At 44.3% G+C, this 23,702-nt stretch overlaps 1 protein-coding gene across 2 annotated transcripts in view; it reads left to right on the top strand.

Annotated features, from left to right (window-relative positions):
* The window catches only part of LOC133968818 (neuropilin-1a-like), a 70,908-nt gene that overhangs the window by 35,147 nt on the left and 12,059 nt on the right, over positions 1-23,702 (top strand). The window contains exons 2-8 of one of the 2 annotated variants that reach the window (XM_062405027.1): positions 1,073-1,300; positions 4,349-4,519; positions 8,590-8,756; positions 18,082-18,237; positions 18,821-18,965; positions 21,136-21,311; positions 21,518-21,673. In XM_062405027.1, coding sequence (XP_062261011.1) covers positions 1,073-1,300; positions 4,349-4,519; positions 8,590-8,756; positions 18,082-18,237; positions 18,821-18,965; positions 21,136-21,311; positions 21,518-21,673 — 1,199 coding nt within the window. The remainder of the gene's footprint in view (positions 1-1,072; positions 1,301-4,348; positions 4,520-8,589; positions 8,757-18,081; positions 18,238-18,820; positions 18,966-21,135; positions 21,312-21,517; positions 21,674-23,702) is intronic. The other variant, XM_062405028.1, reaches the window with a different exon arrangement.

Raw genomic sequence — 23,702 nt, 5'->3', positions numbered from 1 at the left:
AATCTGACGTCTCCTCGTTCAAAAGACAGAAAAACGACTTTCCCCTTTTTAATAGTCTCAACCTTTTCACCACGGGCTGATGACACATAGCTCTGATTCTAATGTAACACAATGACATCACAATGCTACACAACAACATAAGAATGAAGATTAAATAACGCTCTAACAGTATATAAACACAACAGCTCTGTGGAAGGTGTTGTGCATGAATGGAAGTGTGATGAATTACTTAACATGGTCAGGAGGTGTAACACAACAACACACAGTGTAAAATAAAACTATTTATATTGTAAAGGAAACAAAGAAGAAACCAGAGAGAGAGAGAGAGAACAAATCAGAGAGAGAGAGAGAGAACAAATCAGAGAGAGAGAAAGTGTCTCTGGTAAAATGTCTCAGAGAAACGAGAGGACATGAGAACATATAAATAAGAGCCTGTATGTGAGTAACACAAAGTGTTTCCAGACAACACTGATATTTGACTGTACACTGCAAACACACTGAGGCTGTGGTCCACTGGTTATGTAGGGTACATGTGTGTGTGTGTGTGTGTGTCTGTGTTGTTTGTTGTCTGCGATCAACACAGACACAACACAGACACAAGCGGCTCCGACAGGGGAGGGGACCAATCACAACACAGATGTTTTTTCTCAATAAAACAAAGGGTGTGTTGTTTGAAGCAGTTTTTTTTTTCTACACACATTTAGCTGCTTTATGCTCGATCCTGTGAAGTGAAGTTTCTGTGAATTCTATTGACTGATTAGATGTTAACATCATTTGGAAAGCAAGGAATTTGTTTCTGTTCAACATATTTCATAAAGTTGTAGCATATTTGAATAGTCAAAGGCTTTTATTTTGAAATATTGTATTTTAACCTTTCAACCAACTCCGGATGTCTCATTTAGTAAAAAGCCCCAAAAACAGAAATGTAAAAAGGAAGTGGTCCTAAAAGAGGCAGTAATGTGAGAACAGGTTGTGACCTCTGACCTCTGAGTGTCCTCACCTCTGTCCAAGTGAGAATTATTCACTCTGTCCAAACACGTCCTGACACTTTCGGTGTCTTCTCCCCTCGCAGGTCCAGAATGCTCCAGGAACTTCACGGCTCCCCGGGGCGTCATCAAGACGCCGGGCTTCCCCGAGAAGTACCCCAACAACCTGGACTGCACCTTCATGATCGTCGCCCCCAAGATGTCGGAGATCGTGGTGGAGTTCGACAGCTTCGACATGGAGCCCGACACCACGCCCCCCCCGGGCGCCGTCTGCAGATACGACTGGCTGGAGATCTGGGACGGGTTCCCCGCAGGTGAGGAGGAGAGGAAGAGGAGGAAGATGAGGATGAAGATGTGGAAGGGTAGAGCATGAGCTCAGGCTGATGAAGGAGATATTGCTTGCTTCTTAAAATCAATATTTTGGGGCTGATAGCGATTTCCGAGCTGTCCAGGATTTACCCCCCCCCCACACACCCTTATCCAATGTTAACTGTGATTGGCTCCAGTCTCCTGCAATCGTCAAAATGATAAGTGATGTAGATATTGGACGTTAAAGTGGTTTTAAGTGTTGAGAAGAAACTTTTCAGTCACTTCTATCTGATCAAAATTGGCTTTACAAGATCCTGACTTTCAAAATAAAACTCCAGATAATCAGGGTGTCAGCTCCGTGGAGACGTTTGTGTTGAAATAACAACTTTAAAAGGTTTTTCACCAAATGCGGTTTTACTTCATGAAATCATAAGTAAAAGGATTAAATCTGTTTAATTCTTTTTTCTGTGTTTCCAAACTGAAACTTGCAGATTGTCTCTAGTTTTACCAAATTAAATCTGGAAAGTCTTGAAGAGAAAGTGTCAAATACAAAGAGGATTCTCTGCTTCTCTTTGTTTTTTATTAGAATTAATCAGATGATTTACACTGTGACCTCCTTTGTGACGTCGAACATGAAACCTGCGTGTAACCTTTAATTTAGTTTTACAACATTTACGAGTCATAAAACCTTCTCGTCACGTTAAATACATTTTTCTAAAAGATGGTTTCTGTCATTTCCACAAATCTATTTATTTATCATATGTATTTTGCAGCAGGTTTGACTCATTAAGTGCTGCAGCTCAGTTGTGTTCAGGATGCGCGTCGCAGATCGCTCATTGTTCCTCGGCTGAATGATGGAGACACAAGCTGCTCTACATCATAGAGCAGCCTCCATTGTTGTCTAATTAGCCGTACAGTGTGCGAAATACCTCGGACGGGGCCTGAGCCGGCTGCCAGGATGCCCACAATACTCACCGCTGTGCCCGAAGCTTTGCCTGACTATTGCCAGGATGATGGGGGGGGGGGTGCTGGCATGGGAATATGAGGGACACAAAGACTGGCTCAGGTAGACAGAGAGTGACACACACTTTAAAGATGTGCCAGCATACATCACATGCCAGGGCTGTTCCTGTCCAATGATCTGTGTGTGTGTGTGTGTGTCTGTTTGCATCATGTCTGTGTGTGTGTGTGTGTTGGGGCATGTTGTGTGCAGTGCCAACGTGTGCGTCGGTGCAGATAACAAAACGTCTCTGTGGCCGGGTGAAGACCAGGTTGTTCGTCTTTCATTCCCATCAAACACTTCTTGATCGAAAAAAGATGTAAAAAAGATAAATTAGGCAAAATAACAATTTTGACTAAAACATTTTTATCACAAGCTCCACATCTGGAGCTTTAAACGGATGAAACTGCAGTTTCCTTTTTTTGTTAAATGACCAAACTGGAGCCACAACTCTCTCGGCCCCCGGAGTCCTCGGCGCTCTGCAGCTCAGAGAAAACAATACAAGTCTTGTAAATATCATAATTGGATTATTTCCACTGCAGAAGACATCTTTTATTATTTAAAAAAAAGCTAAACACTCATCACGAGCTCCACATCTTGTGCTCCGAGCAGTTTGCTCAGTTTTCATGTGGATGAAAGCTCTGGAAACCAAATCTCTATCTTACTTTGATATCATTCATTATTTTATCACATTAAAAAAGTAGAGGAATTTAATTTTAATCAGCAGTTTCCTGTTTCCTAATTTACCATAACTGTGGCCACATTTATCACCCCCCCCCTCCAGAGAACTCATAGCCGCCCAGATTAAAGAAAACACATGACGCAATTTTACAACATGCTTGCAGCATCTCCAAAAAAAACACACAACTGAACAACACAAGCAGAGAAACACAATCTCCCGGGGGCCAGCGCACGGAGCTGAGAGGACACGCAGCCTCCCCAGCAGACGAGGCTGGAAACATGTAAAACATAATCCGTCGCAGATTACCGACGCTAAGAATTATCTGCCCCCCCCCCCCCCCCCCCCCCCCCCCCCCCCCCCCAAGGCCTGAAGGAACACATTGGAGAAATGTGATACGTGTGATTTTTATATTCTGGACCGAACGTTCGGCTGCAGATTCTGTATCTCTGCCGAACAGGAGGCGGGGGGGGGGGGGGGGGGGGGGGGGGGGGGTGTCTGGTATTGTTTCCCCGCTGATAAGAGCAGGATGGAACGGCCAATAGGCTGTGGGCAGGAGGCGACGGCGTGAAGTCGTGTTGTTCCAGGAGATCCCGGCTCCAGTTTGTGTCTCGACTCGTTTGCTCAGAGATAAATCCTCCCGCTGAATCGGAGACGGTTTTAGAGAAGCAGACAGAATCCTCTCAATCCACCGCTCTTACTGTCGAGTAACCAATCTCTACTGTACCTTCTTTGGACTGTTGTGAAAGTCCAGCACTATTTTTATTATCATTATCAGGGAAAGGGTTATGATTAAGGACTTTATAAAAGTCTTTGAGGTTGTTTTAAACAAAACTCATATTTACTCCTGAGACTCAAACATAGTGATAACATGATGTTTAATTAACTGGTCGTCTTGTTCCTTTAGCTTAAAGCAACTCAGAGTCTCAAACTACAGACTGAATATTAATACAACAACGAATAAAACATGTAATTCCTCCAATCTGATGAGTGGAGTTTGAGTGACGGTGATTCCTTCGTGATTTTTGAGGCGTGAAACGTGTTTTTTCATCTCAGGCTCAAACGTCCTCCAGCACATTTAGTTTTTTAATGTGTCTCTGCGTCATCTCCCCTTTATTCTTGTCTCAGTACAACATCACCTCTGACAGGTGGGAGGTGAGAGACTGAGCTGACCAGGGATCAGCTGCGACTCCACTTTGGGGTTTATTTTAATTCTGTGCAGAGGAAACACAACAGATTAAAAAACACTTGACTCTGAAGCTTTGAATGTTGTTTTGCCTGAGAGCAGAAAGACAGAGTGACTGGTGATGAATAATAAACTCCGTGATGAAGTGATGAAGCTGACGTTCTCCTCTTCTCTCCGTCAAACCCCAGTCGGTCCCCACATCGGCAGATACTGCGGCCCCACGTCCCCGGGCCGTGTGATCTCCTACACCGGCATCCTGTCCATGACCATCACCACAGACAACGCCATCGCCAAGGAGGGCTTCTCCGCCAACTACACCATCCGCGAGAGGAGCCTCCCCCTGGGACACGAGGACGAGGGTGAGCAGCTGGATGAGTGTCCTCCATGTCTTTGTGTTGTATAACAATACAGATCCTAGTCCCACCTGCTGGTTGTGGGCAGACTGGTATCAGTGGAGTGTCCTTGAGCAAGATGCTGTCTTCCTTCCAGCATCTAAGTAGCTGGTTTATGTGTCGACCTTTGACCCCTGACCTCCATGTTGGAGGGAAGACGAGCAGAAAGACAATTCGTCCTTTCAGGGGAAAGGAAATCCGACTTGTTTTACGACTGTGGCCCCATGTGGTGGTCGCATGTGGTTCAACCCCGCGTCCAACGTAAATTAACTTAATCTATAACAAATGTTTTAGAGAAAATAGGAACATTTGAACATAATTAAGCTATTTTCGGAAAATATAGATGAAACAAATTCAACGCTGATCTTCTTTGAGCCGTTAACGACACACAAGAAAAGTGTGAAGCTGATAAGATGAAAGGTTCTGCAGATATGCGAGACACATTCACACACAGATCTGGAATCAGTAGATAGATGGTAGCTGATAAGTTTGAATTAAATGTTCACACGCAATGTTTTTGTGAAATGATTCAATCTTATCCACCGATTTCTTATCTCGTAGCTCAAACTTTAAATTAAAAACCTGATCCAGAGCCGATGAAGACAGTTTGACCTGCTTCTGGTCTCCCATTGAACCAAACAGCTGCTTCTGTCCCAGTAAAGCTCCAGTTTGAGGTCTTTAACGTGTTCTGGTCGTGTCCACATGGTCTTTAACATTCTTGAAAGCCGCTCGTCTGCCCCTGGTTGACCGTGTGACCTCTGACGAGTCTGTGGAGGTTTAAGTTATGCTGGAACCGTATGGCTCCTCCACTCCGGTGACCTCCACCTCAGTAAACTCCTGCTGCCGGAATGTGAGCGAGCACAGAGGTGAGTTTACGTACCGTCCTCTGCTGACTTATGGGCTCACAGGGAGCACTGAACGTAAAAGATCCCTGCTGAACGCTCTGAACGTCTCACTGTTGTTGGGAATGAGTCTTTATATGTGAAAGACAAACCCTGGAAAATGTCCAGATCCAATTTTCTGGACTTTTTCTGGCGTTTAAATCAGAAAACGTTGCTGCAGCTCGTTGTAAAGAATAGTTTTTAAATCTTTAACGTGAAAATGTGCCATAATTTGAAAATAACAGTGAAAACAATGCACCATTTAATCACTGTGTCACTTCAAGTCTTTATAAATCACTGTGAGTCTCACATGCATGTTGGATCCAGGAGAATCATCCACTGGGGTCAGAGTCATTATCTGCACTTTGTTTTCTATTCTCGTTCGTTTCTTGCCTAAGGTTTTTTTTATACGTGTGTGTGTCTGTGTGTGTGTGTGTGTGTGTCGCACATTGACGGTGACTGTTCTTGACAAGGTGATAATATATAGATGCAGCCTTCATGTATCAAACATGTCTGCGTGCTCCGTTGTGCGTCTGAGAGGCGAATCCGACCCGGTAGTGTTGACTGGGATGAGAGCAGAGCTGCGGTGGTGTTAGACAGAGCTCCAATTATCTTAGCTTAAGTAACAGACACACACACACACACACCCACACATACAGACACACACACACATACAGACACACACACACATACAGAGACAATTACTCTTGCCTTCAGACCCCCAGCTAAGCTCAGCAGATTTAATTGGAGCCTCTCAGACCAAAGCACAGTGTCGTTTCTCCAGTTTTTTACGACTGCCGCTATAAACCAGGGATTCACAGGATTCACAGGATTCACAGGAGTCACAGCTCCAGAGGGAACTTGACCTCCTATGGTGCTGCGGCCGTTTCTGTTCGGTTCGAGGAAACACGCAGATGAAAGAGTTCCATCGGCTAATTAACACAATGTGAGATCACGTCTTGATTGAATTAGTAAATGTCCACGTTGATTCAGCCGTGACACGACTATCAGAGACAAACAGGTTCCAAGTTAAAAGTAGAAATGAGAAGTTAGCCATTTAAAGTTGAGTCGTGTTCTTGTCTATGATCTCAGTCGCCCCCTGGAGGCTGGCTGCAGTACAACTCATAAACCCCATTAACTTAAGTATTGCTTTTAAATCGTGTGTTTCAAAGAACAGGGTTTTTCTATCTATTCAAATGAAACCATCTGGAACACGACGGTTGCCAGTTGAAGCTCCAGCTCTGACTGGACAGTGAGACGCCATCTGACAGAACCAGCTGTAAATAACAATTATCTTCTATTCACACCGGTTTTGTGTCTTCGGCCTCTTCAGAATTTCCAGAAAGAAGTTCTATTGTGGCAGGAGCTTCGCTGACGGCCACAGCGGGTTTCAAATGTCCAGCTGAGAGTTTAGGGTTTTCTCTCGCTCCCTCCTGCCACCACCCACAGAAGCAGGTCTTTGATCAGCTGAAGCAGGGGGGGGGGTTACGCCCTGTCTTTCCTTTCGGGCGGGGAGGTGGACGGACGGGGCTGAAGTTCGTCCCTCTCACCTGCTGTGACGGGTGGTGAATAAAAATTTGAAGAAGGGATAAAGAAAAGTTTGTGGAGGTGGAGGACGAGAAGAAAGACAGAAAATCAGAAGCTTTTTCACCGTCTCATTGTCTCAGAGCATTTTAGGACATTTCTAAACTGTCTCCTCAGAGATGCAGACGTGTGCTGTGACATCATCAAAAGGTTTTATGAGACCAAGATAGCCTTGTCCTGCAGGTTAAAGTTATTAAATCAAAGTTGAATCAAGAGAAAGACTAAATCTCCACGCGCACACAACATTAGTGGAAATACGTAACTTTTAGAATAATTATTTCAATAAAAAATATCAATCTTAAGACACCATGTTGGGCTCTGAGTGACTTTTAATATTTGAATTGAAGAAAATTCCATTCAAGATTTATTTAGATGTCAGATTTAAAACAACGGGTGTTGAGCCAAAAAGTAAAATGTCCAATCACTATGAAGTAAAACAAATATGGATAAAGAATAGAGTGAAATCAATGCAACAGAAAAATTAAGTAAAAGAGTTTTAAAGAGCCGAGTGTCAAACAATCCCGGCTGTTTGAGAAATCTACTAAAGTTCTTAGTTTATATTTAGTTCCAGTAAAAGTCTGCACTTTAACATAAATATCATAGAGAGGTGTCAGGTTGTGTTATTGTGTTGTGGTTGACGCCACAGTAGCCCCCCCCCCCCCCCCCCCCTCCCCCCGACCGGCCACTCGGCGGGGAGCAGGGACGCACTCTTTACAGCGTCTGTCTCTCTCTCTCTCTCTCTCTCTCTCTCTCTCTCTCTCTTTACAGCGTCTGGCTCTCTCTCTCTCTCTCTCTCTCTCTCTCTCTCTCTCTCTCTTCACTGCGGCTGGCCGTCTCTCTCTCTCTCTCTCTCTCTCTCTGTCTCTCTCTCTCTCTCTCTCTTCACTGATCGACTCACAAACAACAAGGAGCCGTTTCCCTCCGATGTTTCTACGACTCTAACTTGAACTGCTTCTTTCAGACTCGTGAGAGGATGAATGATTTATTTCAGCCATTAGCAGCAGGATTCAGTCGCTTCAGTTAACTGTGTGTGAAGTCACCTTTTAAAACTCGTTTGTGTGTTAACAGAGAAACACAAACTTCTCTTTATGAGTCGAGTTCATGTGCAGTGAAATGATGCAGCTCTTGATTCACAACAGGGACCTGAGCACCAGCTTCTCATTGGTTGATACTGTGGACTGGACAACTTGTGTTATTGTTATTATTATTATTGTTGTCAGTGGGGTAGACAAAGCAGGCGATCACCGGGGGGGCCGCGAGCTGAGAGGGGGGGAAACGACTGTTTTGGGGAACGCCCTTAAACGAGTACTTTCTTACAAAAACTAGAATGACTAAAGCTTTTTATTTATATTATTTATATGAGTCTGGTTCATTTGTTTGTTCTCTTTTTGCCTGAGGCCCTCAGAGTCCCTGGAAACGCTCCTGTGGTCGAACAGAGTCATTACATCAGCTCAGAGAGAAATCCATGTTCATTGATTCAAATGATCTTAAATAAAATGATATTATTCACACTTGTATCCGCCCCTCAGGCCCCGATGTGGCTCTCTAATGAGTTTTCTCTGTCTTCGGCAGATTTCACTTGCATGGAGCCGCTGGGCATGGAGTCGGGGGAGGTGTCCACGGAGCAGATCAGCGCCTCGTCCCAGTACAACCCCAACTGGTCCCCGGAGCGCTCCCGCCTCAACTACCAGGAGAACGGCTGGACGCCCTCGGACGACACCGTCAGGGAGTGGATTCAGGTCAGTTAGTGTCTCCAGTCTGTCTATCTGTGTGTCTGTCTGTGTGTCTGTCTGTGTGTCTGTCTGTGTGTCTGTCTGTGTGTCTGTCTGTGTGTCTGTCTGTCTGTCTGTCTGTCTATGTGTCTGTCTGTCTGTGTGTCTTTCTGTCTGTCTGTCTGTGTGTCTGTCTGTGTGTCTGTCTGTGTGTCTGTCTGTGTGTCTGTCTGTGTGTCTGTCTGTGTGTCTGTCTGTGTGTCTGTCTGTCTGTCTGTCTGTCTATGTGTCTGTCTGTCTGTGTGTCTTTCTGTGTGTCTTTCTGTCTGTCTGTCTGTGTGTCTGTGTGTCTGTCTACAGAGCAGAGTTTATTGAAACTTGGTGGGAAGGCGGAGTTTCAGTGTTTTCGTGAATTCTTTCATTTCCATGATATTCCTACTGTTTGGCCTCGTTTTCGCTCTTTTGAGATTAGTTGAACTAAATGTGAATCCTACAGATTTTGTGTCTTCACACGAGGAATCTGTTTATAGTGATAACACCCCATTGCAACGATATAACGAGGAGATGAGAGGAAGATGCTCCAGCACCAGAACATCTGAGACTCTTGAAGAAATCAAGACAAAAACAAACTCTGGCTCTCAGGGTGGAGTCTGATCTCCGAGTGGATGAAGAGTATTTGTTGGTTCACTCACAGAGAAACAAACGTCTGAACTCGTCTGAGCCGCTGAGATCTTCTGCTCGCATCTGGTCTGAATATTGTTCACTCATTTGTACGCACTTCTCTGCATGTTGTATGGACTCGGGATAAAAGAGGAAAGTCGGGATGCATTATTCAGTGGAGTCTGCCGCTCCTGCACAGTTTGACATTTTGTCACTTTCATTGTGAAATCTGACGTCGGAGCCTGAAGACGCTGAACTCGGTCACAGAGCAGCTCGTGTGTTTTATGGATTTTATTCTTTTTCTGGTCGAGGACGAGTTTGAGTCGTGTTTGGCTCCGTCCACGAATCAAGGACAGGAATCAGTTTCATCTTTGAACCAAAGAAAACAAGTTTCAAACAGGTTATTATTACTGTGGTTATTATTTCCTCATTAGTAGTTAAACTGCTGAACATACAGGCTGTGATGAGGTTAACCACGATCATACAGGATTAGAGTTATTTACAATCTTGCGCTTGCTTTTAAAATGTGGTTTAGCTTCTGTAGCCTGTGGATTTCTCTGATTCCCCAGAATCCTCAGACCTGGCAGGAGGAGGGACAGGTCCCTGGAGCTCCAGATCCGTAGGAGTCCTGGTTCACTTGGAACTGGGCTTTTGTTTTTCTCAATAAGAAAACAGTGAGGTGCGGCCGCAGAGCTTCTGGACCGTCCCATTGTCCGGGACAGGAACTCATACAGGAAGTCTCACAATGCCCCGCGCAGTTAGACCAGGCCGTCGCTTCCTTCCTGAGGGGGGGAGGGGGGGGGGGGGGGTGCAACAGGAAGCAGACAGCAAGACGGCCTCAGCGCTGGATTAGTCCAAGTGCCTCTCTATTGTCCGTCTGGGGACTTCTCCCAGCTACCGGGCAGCAGCTGAGTCCTGTGGGACGTCATGATATATGAAGGACAGAGTTTTAATGGAGGTTAATGGACGTGAGGAGGATGAAGGATTCACCTGAAGGTCGTTTACATGCGTCAAACATGTGTGGGATTAATGCTTCCTTCCTCTTTTCTATAGCAAGATTTAAAATTTGGGAAATTAAAAGAGACTTTGGAGGTTTTAATAGGATCAAATAACAAATTAAAACAAATCGTCCATCTTTATATCATATGAACACTCATATGTGTCACTCATCCAAATTGCACCAATTTCACAACTGGACTTCTTTTGGTTCCAAATAAAACATCCACCATTTTGTAGAAGATCTGAAAAACAGCACTGGAGATTATTAATAACTAAATACACAAATACAGGAAGACAGAGGTTCCTTCAACTCGCTGTAACACGAGGATCCGGACGTCAGGTAAAGACGACTTCATGCATTCAATTACATCTTCAGCTTGTAGCCCTGCAAACGAGACCTGACTAGCAACCAGGCCGAGCGCCGGCCCGAGCCACCGGGGACGCCAGAGGCCCCTGGTTCACTCAGCGGCAGTGAGTGCTCAGTAATGTGATTAATAATAGATAATGTTCCAGCACAGGAACACTGGTTTGTGTCGGAGCCTCTGGGCAAAGTGTTACCAAACTGGCCTGTGAGGCGAATCTGCAGCGTGCACTCTACCTGCAGAGAACTTCAATATACAGACAGGACACAGTGGGTGGAGCCAGGGGGCGCTAGTTTGTTTACACCTTTGTTTTCATTGTTGTGTTACGTCTACAGAGGGAGATGGTGTTTGCTGGGGTCAGGGCAGGAGGAAGGAGGAAGTAAAACCATCTCTCTAAGATTTTAATTGTATATTTTATAACATTCTTCATTTTTAACGAGGCCAGTTTAACCTCTTATTCCATCCAGCTCTCTGTCGACTCGGTATCTTGATTATTTCCCATTGAAAACACCTCCAGGCCCCATGTTACCATAATTCAGTTATTCTATGTTGATTTGATTAAACGGCGTCAGTAAGATATCGAAGGAGAAAGTGAAAGCAGCAGGTTTCAGCTCCTCTCCGAGGGTCAGAGGTGATTTTCTTGCAGCTGATGGAGCGAGTGGAATCCAGACGTGAGAAACGATGACTCAGCACCAGTGTTGCGTTCAGGAGAGAAACTGAGACAGATGATGAAATGCACAGAGCTCACTTCTGATGATGTCATGTTTGAACCACGAGGACGTGAACTTTACTGGTTCAACACAATGAACCAGTTTGCTTATTGCCTCCATTTAAATGAGAAAAGCTGTTTTAGAAGTTAACGAACACAAAAAGGAGAAGACAACACAACCAGTAGATGCATCCTGACGAGGAAATTATAAATTCTTATTATAATGTGAAACCAAATCTGACTGGATCAAATATAAACAATGGAACAAACACACGAAGCCTGGTTCAGATTTTCAGTTTTTTTTAGGAAAAGTCCTATACAAAGAAAGCTTAGTATATTAATTATTATCATTAATATAAAGCGTATAAATGGGCAGTTTATCAAACAGTTAAACTGCTAACATGTTCTCTATGGCCCCTGGAAAACTGGAGTCGTGACTTTTTAATTGTCAGTTAACAGAACCAACCCCTGCAGGGGGAGCTGAACTTGAGTCAAGAAGTTTCCCTTCACTTGTTTTTGTTTAAATCTGTTCCCATCTTTTCACGTTTGATCCCAACACTTACAGTGAGAGTGAAATCTCATTGCTCATGATACAAAGCACCTGCTGCAGTTTGCTGAGCACGGATCTGCGGAGCCTCCACCGCCGACCTCTGACCCCCCCGGGTGTTTTCCATCCCACTCGCTGTAGGTGAGGATGGAGGTGACGGCCGCTCATCGCTCCGTTCACCAACCGTGAGATTTGCAGCGGCGCCCCCCCCCCCCCCCCCCCCCCCCCCCCGCAGCCGGCGGCCCGGTTTTCTGTGTGAGGACAGTTCTCTGTTCCTCTGGCACCGACCGCCCCCCGTGCCACGGTGATTTACAGCCTCAGGCCCTCGACTCTCTGAGCCTTCTGAGTTATGACTGGTGGTTTTTTGGTGAAGAGAATATCCCACTTCATGTGATGAAGTGTGATGCGTGGCCAGCTCCGCACAGCGTGGTCTGCCTCGCGGCTTCCCATTCATCTCAGTTGAATAGAAAATTATGACTTGGTTAATTCTTGCATGTCGGCCTCCTCCTCCTCTGCAAACACCTCTATTATTCATTTAAAGGCATTTATATTTTATTGACACTATTTCCAGGTTGCTATTCATAATGTTGTCGGCTGATGTTACCCTTGGCAATTGGGATGGCGCAGACAGTGAGCTCATTATCTTTCTTTATGATGAATCTGTAATCATATTTTTCACTGCAGTGACTCATTTTGTCAGCGTGCTGGTGTGTGTGTGCACTGAAATGTAAATCCTGCTTTTCATTACAAATATCCACATTTTATTGATGGTGAGGTTTGACAGCAGACTCGATGCTCATGAAGAAAATATATCAATGTTACTAATGCAGCAGGAACATAAAAGCAAAGTGGAAATGAGCTTTGAACCAACTTTTAATGTGGGAATTATAGATGAATCCACATTTTCTATATTAAAGATCATTAAAGTTGTTTTTTAAATACTTCACGTCATCTTGAGCTCAGATGTGTGAGATCACTGTCTTGAACAATGCTTTAAAAAGAACCAGTACTCCCCCCGGGCTCCACATGTGAGAATGTGTCCCTCACTGGTCAGCGGGTGCATCTGCACCAGTGGCAGTAAAGTGACTTGTTATTGAACTCATGACGTCGGCCCAGGAAACGCTTCCTTCCCTCCTGACTTCAGGTATTTATAGACGCCCTGCTGTTTGTCTTCAGGACGGCACCAGGAAGAGCGTCGAGCATCTGGAGAACACATTTGGGTTGGTGGTGGGGGGGGCTGCATCACAAAGGATCCCACAGAGGGAGTCTGAGGGTCTCGTGATCCAGAGCAGACCTCTGGAGTGAAGCCACAGTGATCTTAAGAACCGAGGGGAACCTGCACTGTGTCTGAGCTCATCGTGAATCTAATGTTTTATTCAATGAGGGGGAGGAAGAAAAAAGAATAATTAAATTAAATTTATCACATTAAAAACAAAGACTTAGATCTAATGAGCTTCGGTCTAATTTGGGATTAAAATCTCAAGGCTGCTAAACGGAGGTGTTTCAGAAATGATTCCTCGCTTTCGTCAATGCCAAAGATAACTGACTTTTAAGATTCTGTAAACGTCAGTTATCAGATTAATCTAATCACTTTAAAGTTCTAAATAAATACGTTAGGATGTGATTCCTCAGAAAGGAGTTAACGGAAATCAGATTAGACACTGTGCAAATTCGAGTTTCGTTATGAATACTGAGTACTCAAGTAATGTAGTAATGACTACTGAGTTCTCAAGTAATAATGTAGTAATGACAAATGTAGTAATGACTTATTCGTCCTTTTATTAATACAGTAATGAGGACTCAGCTAATAATGTATTATTGACTTATTTAGTAGTAACTATAGTAATCAGGTAATACTGTAGTACTAACTGCTGAATACAAAAGTAATACTCTGTTAAATATAGTAATGGCTACTCAGTAATTACTATTAGGTACTCAAGTTATAATGTAGTATTGACTAAGTAATACTGATGTACTGATGTAGTAATAACTACTGAGCACAGAAATAATTCAGAATAAACTTCATCAGATGAAGTTTTCTTCCTCCTCTGCTCTGGATCCTCTGCTCTGGATCCTCGGGGACGACACTTCCTCGAGTCTCCACTGAACCCTGAGAAATAACCGACTCTCTCTTCACTATCACTGTTGCTGCAGTGTCCTGCTCTGGCAGGAGGTAGCAGTGTTTTTGTTCAATCTGCTTTAGACACACTCAGACTGAATTATGTCTCCTTCCTCCGTTTTGTTCGCTTCATTAAAAGAACCCGAAGTGAGACTGTTTTCTGTGGAGAAAGATGGAGGCTCTGCCAAGTGCTGAGCAACTAGAAGATGGAAGAGCAATTAGCTTTAGTCGTCGTGTGGAGGAAGTCCGGAGAATGGAGCTCTGAGTGGCTGCTATAGAAAACATGTCCTGACAATAGATGACTGTCCTCAGCAGCGTTATTTCATTCTGACCCGTTAGCTCATTTCACTCCAGCAGCTCATTTCTTAAACCTTATTCATCGTGATTTAATATAAGAGATAGATTTATTTTAAATGTTACTGCTCAACTTTAAGGCCGTAAACAGTCTCACTCCCTGAATACCTCTGTGAATGATCGACCTGGTGTTTGCCCTCTAGGCCCCTCGTACTCCCGGTCACAGCGGGCGACAGAGGGAGACCAGGCGTTCACTGTTCGATCCCCTCAGCTCTCAGCTTACTGAACAAACAAGAATCATCTTTAAAGCTGCCTTTTCTGTGGCGCTTCAAAATATTTGACTCAGTTTTATATAGTTATACTGTTTTATTAATTAGATTTTAAATCCTTAGTCCAATGTTCTCTTTCTCCTGTCTAGTTTGATTTCATGTTTTGTTAATAAATGTTTATATGTATTTTAAGATCCCTAATATAAAGAGGTTGCTGTAAACAAAACTCTTCATTATTCATACTTGGCTTGTTCACACTAAAACAAACAAAGTCTGCCCCATGTGACTTAAAGGAGACATATTCTCATAGTCAGGTTCAGTTGTGTTATTACTATATAAGGTTTATACGCTCTAACTTTCAAATGCTGCAGCTCCTCTCTTCAGCCCCTATTCAGAAACACGTGGTTCACGTGCGTCAGACGAGCTGCTTCGTGCATTATGCAAATATAATATATCCTATAGATTTTGGGCTTTTTACATCTCGTGGGAGTTTATATCCGGATGCAGCTGGGGGAATGACGAGTGCGAACAATCCCACAAAGCCTTGTTTCCCAGGAGTCTCCCTGTCAGTCACAGGCCGGCGGGGGAATCTATTTTCTACTTTCTTCCTGAAGAAGCTTCAGTGGTAGAAGGTTCACGGCCTCTGGTTCCTTCCCATGTACAGTATCATAATTACACACTGTATATTACCAGAGCATCCCACCACACACTGATGGCTCAACAAACTCAACAAACAAGCAATTTAGTTTAGTTTGAGTGGAGTGGAGTGGAAAGGACCTCGTTTATTACCCGGTTATGAGAATAAATCGATTTCACTCGGTGCTTTGATTCAGTTTTGATGTGATAACTATATATGGAGCTGCAGCCTCGGTGAAGTCATCTTCATTTTAGATAAGCTTTATTATTTGTGGACTGATTTGAACAGAAACCCGACTGTGGAGCTCGGTGTTATCGCCGCTCCGCTCTTTGATGATTATGATCTTTCTTCTTCTTCAAGCACATTGAACGGCCTTGTTTCTCGAAGCCGCTCGGCACCGGGCAGATTAAAATGCCTCGGCCGATTCAAAAAAGACTTGTTATCTGTTGTTGGGCCCATAGATGATAATTTGGGGAAAGAAAGTGTCGTCATCAGATGAGACGATGTCGCTGTGGTTTCATTTTCAGAGACTTGTTTGAAGGATTTCTGTGAATTAAAGAAAATCACATGTTTATTCCAATCGCTCTTTGAGTAAAACCAAATTAAATCACTTCCTAAGAAAGGGAGGTTTTAAAAGGTTGAATTCTTACTCTTGTTTAGGACTTCTGCGGAAAAGAGGCTTGAGTTTGTTCGCTGTTCTGGGAAATTTAGTTTATTCAGTTTATTCTGGTTGCGCAATCAAACCAGCGATTGAGCCGTGGACACTGACTGTTTTTTAAAGATGCGACAGGTCATCAGATGTTTCATCAGATCACAGTCGAGGTCTGTGCAGTTTTTACAGTTTGAAAAATCCTCATTTGTCAACAACTAAATCCTCAACATGGAAGTTGAGGGATTAGATCCCAGCTTTGTCCTGAAGTCACCATATCCACTCCGGAGGAACCGGAAACATGAAGATGACAATTGATCTCTGCTCAATCTGGTCAGGATGTCAGGGATGAAAGTTTGGGAGATCAAATTAAAGCTAAAAACACAAGTAAGGGTCAGGACGTGTTGCCTGAGGGTCAGAAACACAGGAAGCTGCTCTGTGAAAAGTGCATTAAGACCAGTAAGTGATTTAAACGAGTGCATCAGTGTTTTCATCTCCTGCTCTTGTCTCGTTTCTGGACTGTGGGATGGCACAGTTGAAACACTTCTACAGACTCTATATCTATAATTGTAGATACACACTCAGACCCCACAGGTCACACACTAGTCATTAGTGATGTGGGTGGACAGGCGTAAAATTGATCCTGAGCTGGTTCCCACCACACACACAGACACACACACACACACACACACACACACACACACTGCTCCTCGTCTGGACTCAACTGGTTTGAATTAAACCTAAACACAAAACACATTCAGCTTCATCCGGTTCTTGAAAAAAACGAGTTGAAAAGAGCAACAAGGGACCAATAAGGAAATATATATTCCATACCCACTGTGTTAAAGACCAAGATTCATGGTTTATTATACTGGGAGTTGTGTTTTTTTTGTGTCTATTTCCACAATCAAAATGACTGAGAGGATTTTAAAAAGCTATTAAATCTGTCTCGGCCTCGTCCCATCAGGTGTAAGTGCCTGTTTGAGGAGAAGATGATGGAGGAGTTCTCATTACCTCCAGTACTTGTCAGCAGTTTAGCAGTGAAGTATAGAGACGGTGTAATGTCCCCTCAGAGGTCTCGGTTACGTGGTGCGTCCTGCTCTGAGTCTTCACCGTCTGCTTGTGGACGTCTCACGGTGTAGTTAATGAGATCCGAGGAGGCTGAGACACGGGGACGAGCCAGAGGAGCGTCTGTGGGAGGAGAGTTTGTGTCTTCACGTGTAAGTGGGCACTAATCAGAACCTTTTAACTCACAAATTACATCCTCTCGTGATGTAAAGAGGAAATCTCTGAAGAAGGCTCCTCTTCCTTTTTAAGGTTCTTTTTGTTGAAGCACTTCCACTCGCTGACATTTGAAGATCCTCTCAGAACAAACACAACCTTGTGCTGCAGCAGACTCGGTTTAATTAATCTGCAACAGTCAGAAAAGTTTTGCACCTTCGGGCTCTCATTTCCTCTCAGTGTTTCTTTGTGAGGGAGCTGGTGAAAGCTTCTCGTTTTCTGTCCCTCTGGAAGCTTCAGCACGAATCCACTCATCCCTCCTGTGCCTCAGATGAACTCCAGTCACTGACACAACATTGTCTGTGTATTCCAGACACTTACTCACACTTAGCCACATATTTCATCCATTATCCGTTACTTTCAAATATATATCTCAAGCAATAATCAGTACTAATATGTAAAGTGTTTATTTAAACCATTTCCTTCCTTTTTAGATATGTATTGAAATCATAATTTATTACTTTTCAATATATATATTGCAATAGTTACTTTTAGAATCTATCTCAACCATTTATTCGTTACCTTTAATACATATTTTGACCATTGATCTATGATATTACTCCTACCTACATATTTTGCACTTTCAACTTTGTATTTTGACCATTTATCCATATTTTGTTTTTGTTTCTTCAACCCTTACCTCACTCTTTTTTACCCTTTTCCCCATTTTAACAACAACTTTAACTATTTCAACTCCCACCACGTTGGCCTGCCTCACTTCATCACTGTTACAGCTGAGCCCCCCCCCCTTCTCCCTGGGGTCTCTTCCTGTTGATCCTGCAGCTTTTCCACCGACTCATCCCCTCGTCCTGCTCTGTGTTTCCAGGTGGACTTGGGATTCCTCCGGTTCATCACGGCCATCGGGACGCAGGGAGCCATCTCCAAAGAGACCAAGAAGCATTACTTCGTCAGGGCGTACAAAGTGGACCTGAGCTCCAACGGGGAGGACTGGGTCACGGTGAAGGAGGGCTCCAAGCAGAAGGTGAGCAAGTGAAGGACGAGGTAACAACCCTCGTTTGTATAATGAGTAATGAAGCACTCGTTCTAATCGATGCGGGGGGGTGTGGACGACTGAATCAATGTTTTCTGAGGCCGCCGGTGTTCGGTAAAGCAGACGATCTAATCCGAACGTCTGCTTTACATCTTCACGCCGCTCATCGCTATCGGAATCAATTTCCACGGAGGAGCAGCAGGAAGCTCCTCTGACTGAAGAAGAGGAACCGACCCAGTTTCTCACTGAACAACATTTTAATCATGCAAACTTCACATGTTCAAATCTCAGCCACTGTTATATGAAGCCAAGGAGAGAAACATGTGGTGCCTCGTGTTTCAGCGTCAATAGAAAGAAAAGCTGAGACGTTAAGTGAAGTATATTTAGTCACAGGTCAGAGGTCAAACCAGGTTTCACTCAAACCGCAACTCGCCAGGAAACAGAAGCAGCAGGAGAAGTTTCCACAGGAGAAGTCGTTTCTCTCTAATCTCTGGTGTATAAATAGATTCAACATATTAAGTGACACTAACATGAAGCGAACAAAAGTACTAACCTGTATTTTTCTGGTCTTCAGATCTTTCAGGGGAACCACAACGCGGTGGCCGAGGTTCAAGCTTTTCTTCCCAAACAGACTCTGGCTCGATACGTCCGCATCCGCCCCATGACCTGGGAGCAAGGCATCTGCATGCGCTTCGAGGTGTACGGCTGCAGGACGTCAGGTAACAAACCTCAACTCCTCACGCACCGATTCACCGGCGACATGTTTCTTTTTGCATTTTTAATTCATATTTAATTTCAGGGACTTCTTAATTCCCTTTCTCCTTCCCCACAGGGATCATTAAAGTTTAAAGTCATCTGAAGTTTATCTAATCTAACACACAGACGTACGCATTCGCTCACAGCCACAAAATATAATTATCTCCAGAAATGTTAATATGGGTCAAATTCATCCGTTTTAGCTTCTTCTTGTTCAACATGATGCGTTTTAACAACTGATTTGTTTTCCTTTTTAAATAGAAATGTAAGTTTTACAAAGTTGAACTCATTTTCTAACCTGCACTTTCACACTGGAGACAGTTACACAGACATGAACAGATTTCCAGGAGCCTGATATTCATGTGTATGATGCTCGATGTACTTTATCATTCCTTTTTACTTTAACCTCTTTTTATTTAACCTGATCTTTTTTAAATAGATGTAGAAACCTATGATGTGCTTTGACACATGCAACATGTTATTGAGACATTGGAGACGGTTATACAAAGAAAAAAAGGTTCTGGACAGAAACCTGGTATTAATTTGTATAATGTACTTTATTGAAGACACATTCAAAAGGCTTTTACTCTGGAGGAGTTGGACCTGCTCTCGGCTGCAGGTCGACGTCTCTTTTCAAACCGCGTCCTCTCCCTTTATTTCCATTTTCTCCCGTTTGCACATCGTGAATCAAGCGAACATCTTTCTGGCTGCGGGACGAGAACCTCCTGCTGCTCTCTGTTGATTTAGAATAATCGCCGGCGTTCCAAGGCGAGTGCAGACTCCCACAGAAGGACAGCGTTATTCATTACAGAGGAGCAGCAGAAAATCACACCGCCTCATTACTCATCCTCCAACATTATATAAACCTGGGTCCTTGATGTGCTACGAGCCACTCTGGGTAGGAAGCTTCATAAAGTAGAGATTAGACTCTTATTCATGGGAGAGCAGGCGAAAGAGTGCGAGACACGAGATTCACCAGATGTTATGACACAACTGGGGAAGTGTGTGTGTGTGTGTGTGGTGTATTTGCACATGAAGAACTATTAACACTATTCACTCCTGAGCCCATAAGTTTAAACTTGATCCTTATTTAATCTTAATGTAAAGGAGATATAGAAGGTTCCAGTGTTTCTTTCCTTTAATAGTTAATAGTTTCCTTTAGAGGTTTTTATGAATGTAAACTTCCTGCAAATTTCAAAAGTTTGTGATAAGAGGAAAAAACATGAAGCTCCTGAAACACCTGGTGGTTGACCAATCACAACAGATGTTGTTTATCAGGGGGGTGGGGGTCTTAAAGAGACAGGAGATAAAACCTAGTGTGTGAGACAGAGGCTGAACAGAGGAGCTGCAGCAATGGACACTCATTCGAATGATTAACATTAATATGAGCAGAATAAATCTTGTATTAATGTCAATTCTTACATGCTATTTAATGAAAGGCCTTAAAGTTCTAGACGTGATACATCCCACCATCTGGAATCGAACCTCTCCTCAGAGCTACACCCCCAAAACGCTTTGCACTGACAGACAACTTCTATTATTCTGCTTTTTCAAATCTCACATTAAACACGTTTTCTTGGTTCTTTGAGACACACAAACACACACAGACATTCCTGGAGGGCGTTTCCATAAAGAGCATTATAAGTCAACATTGCTGAGGAACTACCATCGTCGGTAGCTGTCGTTAAGCACCAGACATAAATATCCCACTGAGACAAAGACCTGTTCAGCAGGATACAGAAAACACACAAGCTGACGTCTCTCAATTATTCAGTAATTATCCCCGTTTATTTCCGGATGCTTGACCGACTGAGACGGCAGCAGACGCAACCGGTTGCTCTACAGATTGTTTCACGGCCTCGGGGTCACACAAAGCATTTCCATGGACGAGGTGTGTGTGTGAGGTGTGTGTGAGGTGTGTGTGTGTCCATTTATCTTTCCACAAATGGATCTGGATCTACTCTGGAGTTTGAACTGCATATAAAAAGGTTTAAAACACCAGAGGGTGTCAAGCAAAGCGCTGAGCACAGCAGTGTCGAGATAAGGATGACAGTGGTCGTCCTTATCGCTCTGTGCCTCTTTTAAAAAGTGTCTTATCCTGCCTTCTCTCTCCTCCTCTCTCTCCCTGTGCAGACTACCCGTGCTCGGGGATGCTGGGGATGGTGTCGGGTCAGATCTCCGACGCCCAGATCAGCGCCTCCTCCTACGCCGACCGCGGCTGGGTCGCTGAGAACTCCCGCCTGTTGACGGGGAGGTCGGGCTGGACCGGGCAGCAAACCAAGCAGCCCTTCAGGAACGAGTGGCTTCAGGTGGGTTCAGGGGTCAGAGGTCGTGGTTGGAGGAGTTTAGTGGTCTAGGAAAGTTAGTGAGCTGAACAGAGGTTGCAGCCCTCAGGTTAGAAGACACAGATGTAGACAGCAGCTCTGGATAAATTCAGGAAAATGTCGGCACAGGGATGAAAGAAGCCAGGCTCAGTTTCTTTATATCTCGCACCCCCCCCCCCCCCCCCCTGCAGGTGGATCTGGGCCAGGACAAGATGGTGAGCGGTGTCGTGATCCAGGGAGGGAAACACCGCGACAGGAACGTCTTCATGAAGAGGTTCAAAGTGAGCGTCAGTGTGGACGGAGAAGAGTGGATCTATGTGAAGGAGGAAAACACCACCAGGCCGAAGGTTGGTTCATTAGCAATCTATGGGGATCTACCAAATGCTGTTTAAACTTCAGAACGTCAGTTACATGATCAACCTGAAGAGACGTGTCTTTTCATTTTTGTGACCTATGAGTGTTTAGCAATACGTGGACCCTGTTAAGATCAGCTGCCACTCACATCCAAGTAAAAATACCACAAAGTTAAAATACTCCATTACATATAGAAATCCAAATCCTGCTAGAGCATCACAGGAAGTAGAGCATCACAGGAAGTAGAGCATCACAGGAAGTAGAGCATCACAAGAACCGCTCATTTGAATAAGGTGACCCTTCTGCCGGAGGTTAGAAGCTGGTGCCGATGAAGAGGAGTGGAGCGAAGGGCTTCTGATCGGGAACTCTCTCTTCTATAAACTGCTTCACAGAAAAACGCTTCTACTTCTTCATCTCATTTATTCCTCCCCCTCCTTTTTTCTTTATCTCACGATTTCCACGCTCTCTGCCGGGTTCGGGCGGCGCCGTGTCGAGCGAACGCAAACTAACAGAAAGTAAATTACCAGAAAGCCAGATACAAGCTCCTCCGGCTGTAATCTGTAATTCCTGAAAGCCGTCGTTCGACTGGAATGAAATGTTTAGTCAAATTACAGATGCTGTTCATATGAAGTCTGAAACGCTGCTGCCTGACGCCTCTCCACTAAACCAACGCATATGGAAAAAATAAAGCTCAAGGGGAATTAATGTTGTTGTCAGGGCAAATAATATCCAGACGCAACAAATGAATAAGAGCCAGAAGAGGAGAGCACGAGGTTCCACACGAGAGCAGAGCGGGGAAATTTAATGAAAATCACGAAGTCGGGTCGCGGCGTCGATGTTTATTTATTCCTTCACTCGCAGAATGATTTGTTCTCTCACTCATTCGCCTGACACCCGATCGGAGGTCCTCCTGTGGCGTCATTAACTTCTGCTGCTCTGCTGCAAGGACACAGGCAGAGACGCTGTGGAAATCAACCTGCTGACGGGGATTCAACATGCAACTCCTCTGGGATTCCTTTATCAACAAAGTTCCTTTATACAAAACTTCATTATTTATACGCCAGCGGAATTCAAGTCTGTGCCTGAACTGAATAAAGAGAAGTTATGAGAATACAAAATTATAGTCTCCAAAACACACGGAGGGATTTCCACCAAACATGGTGTCAATGCTGATTTGGAGTTTATTTCTACATGAGTAACATTGTCAGCTGATTGGTAGAAGGTCAAAGGTCAAGGTCGATGATGAATAAAATATATATTGCTGGATATGGATTTCTCCTGAGCACTTTAATGATGTCAGGGCGGCGCAGTGGAGCTGCGGTTCGCCTGCTTGTTCTTGTTTGTCTCTATATATATATATCGACCCTGTGATTGGCAGGCGAACTGCCCGCCTCTCGCCATCGGGGGCTGGGATTGGCTCCTCACCCTTCGTCCTCCTTCAGAACTCGATGATCGTGTTTTATGATCAAAAAGCCCCAGAACCATCAGTACCTGGTCCCAGCACAGGATGATATGATATGTAAGACAGGTAGTGTGAGGTGACATCAGAGTTCTGAGGATCACAGACGACCACTAGAGGGACGTTAAAGACACAAACTCAGAGTTTCTAACCCTTCGTCCGTACGTCCATGTGATTCTCGTCCCCGAGAGGAAATTCATGTCCCTGCCTTAAGGAAGCCTCCTCCTCTCCTTGCCCGGCCCTGTTGGTTCGACGTCCTCCTCCTCTGTGTCCAGATGGCGGGCTGACTCCTGCTGGCTCACCACAGACGGAGAGGTGAACGCTCTTCTGTTGCTCGATCGGCCTCGACGCTCTGTTTCCTGTGTCTTTCATTTATAAAACCTCTTCAAAAGACGAGGAAGGAAGGATCAGCGAGGCCCCGGCTGCTCCTCATGGATTTAACACACACACACACACACACACACACACACACACACACACACTGTACATTATGTATGTGCTCATGCATAAAGATGAGTGAATGTGTGGTGTGACACCATCCAGAGGGTAGAAGCCCTGGAAGA

Source organism: Platichthys flesus, chromosome 14 (assembly GCF_949316205.1).
Source record: "Platichthys flesus chromosome 14, fPlaFle2.1, whole genome shotgun sequence".
NCBI classification, from domain to species: Eukaryota; Metazoa; Chordata; class Actinopteri; order Pleuronectiformes; family Pleuronectidae; genus Platichthys; species Platichthys flesus.
This window is presented reverse-complemented; position numbering and strand designations above follow the sequence as displayed.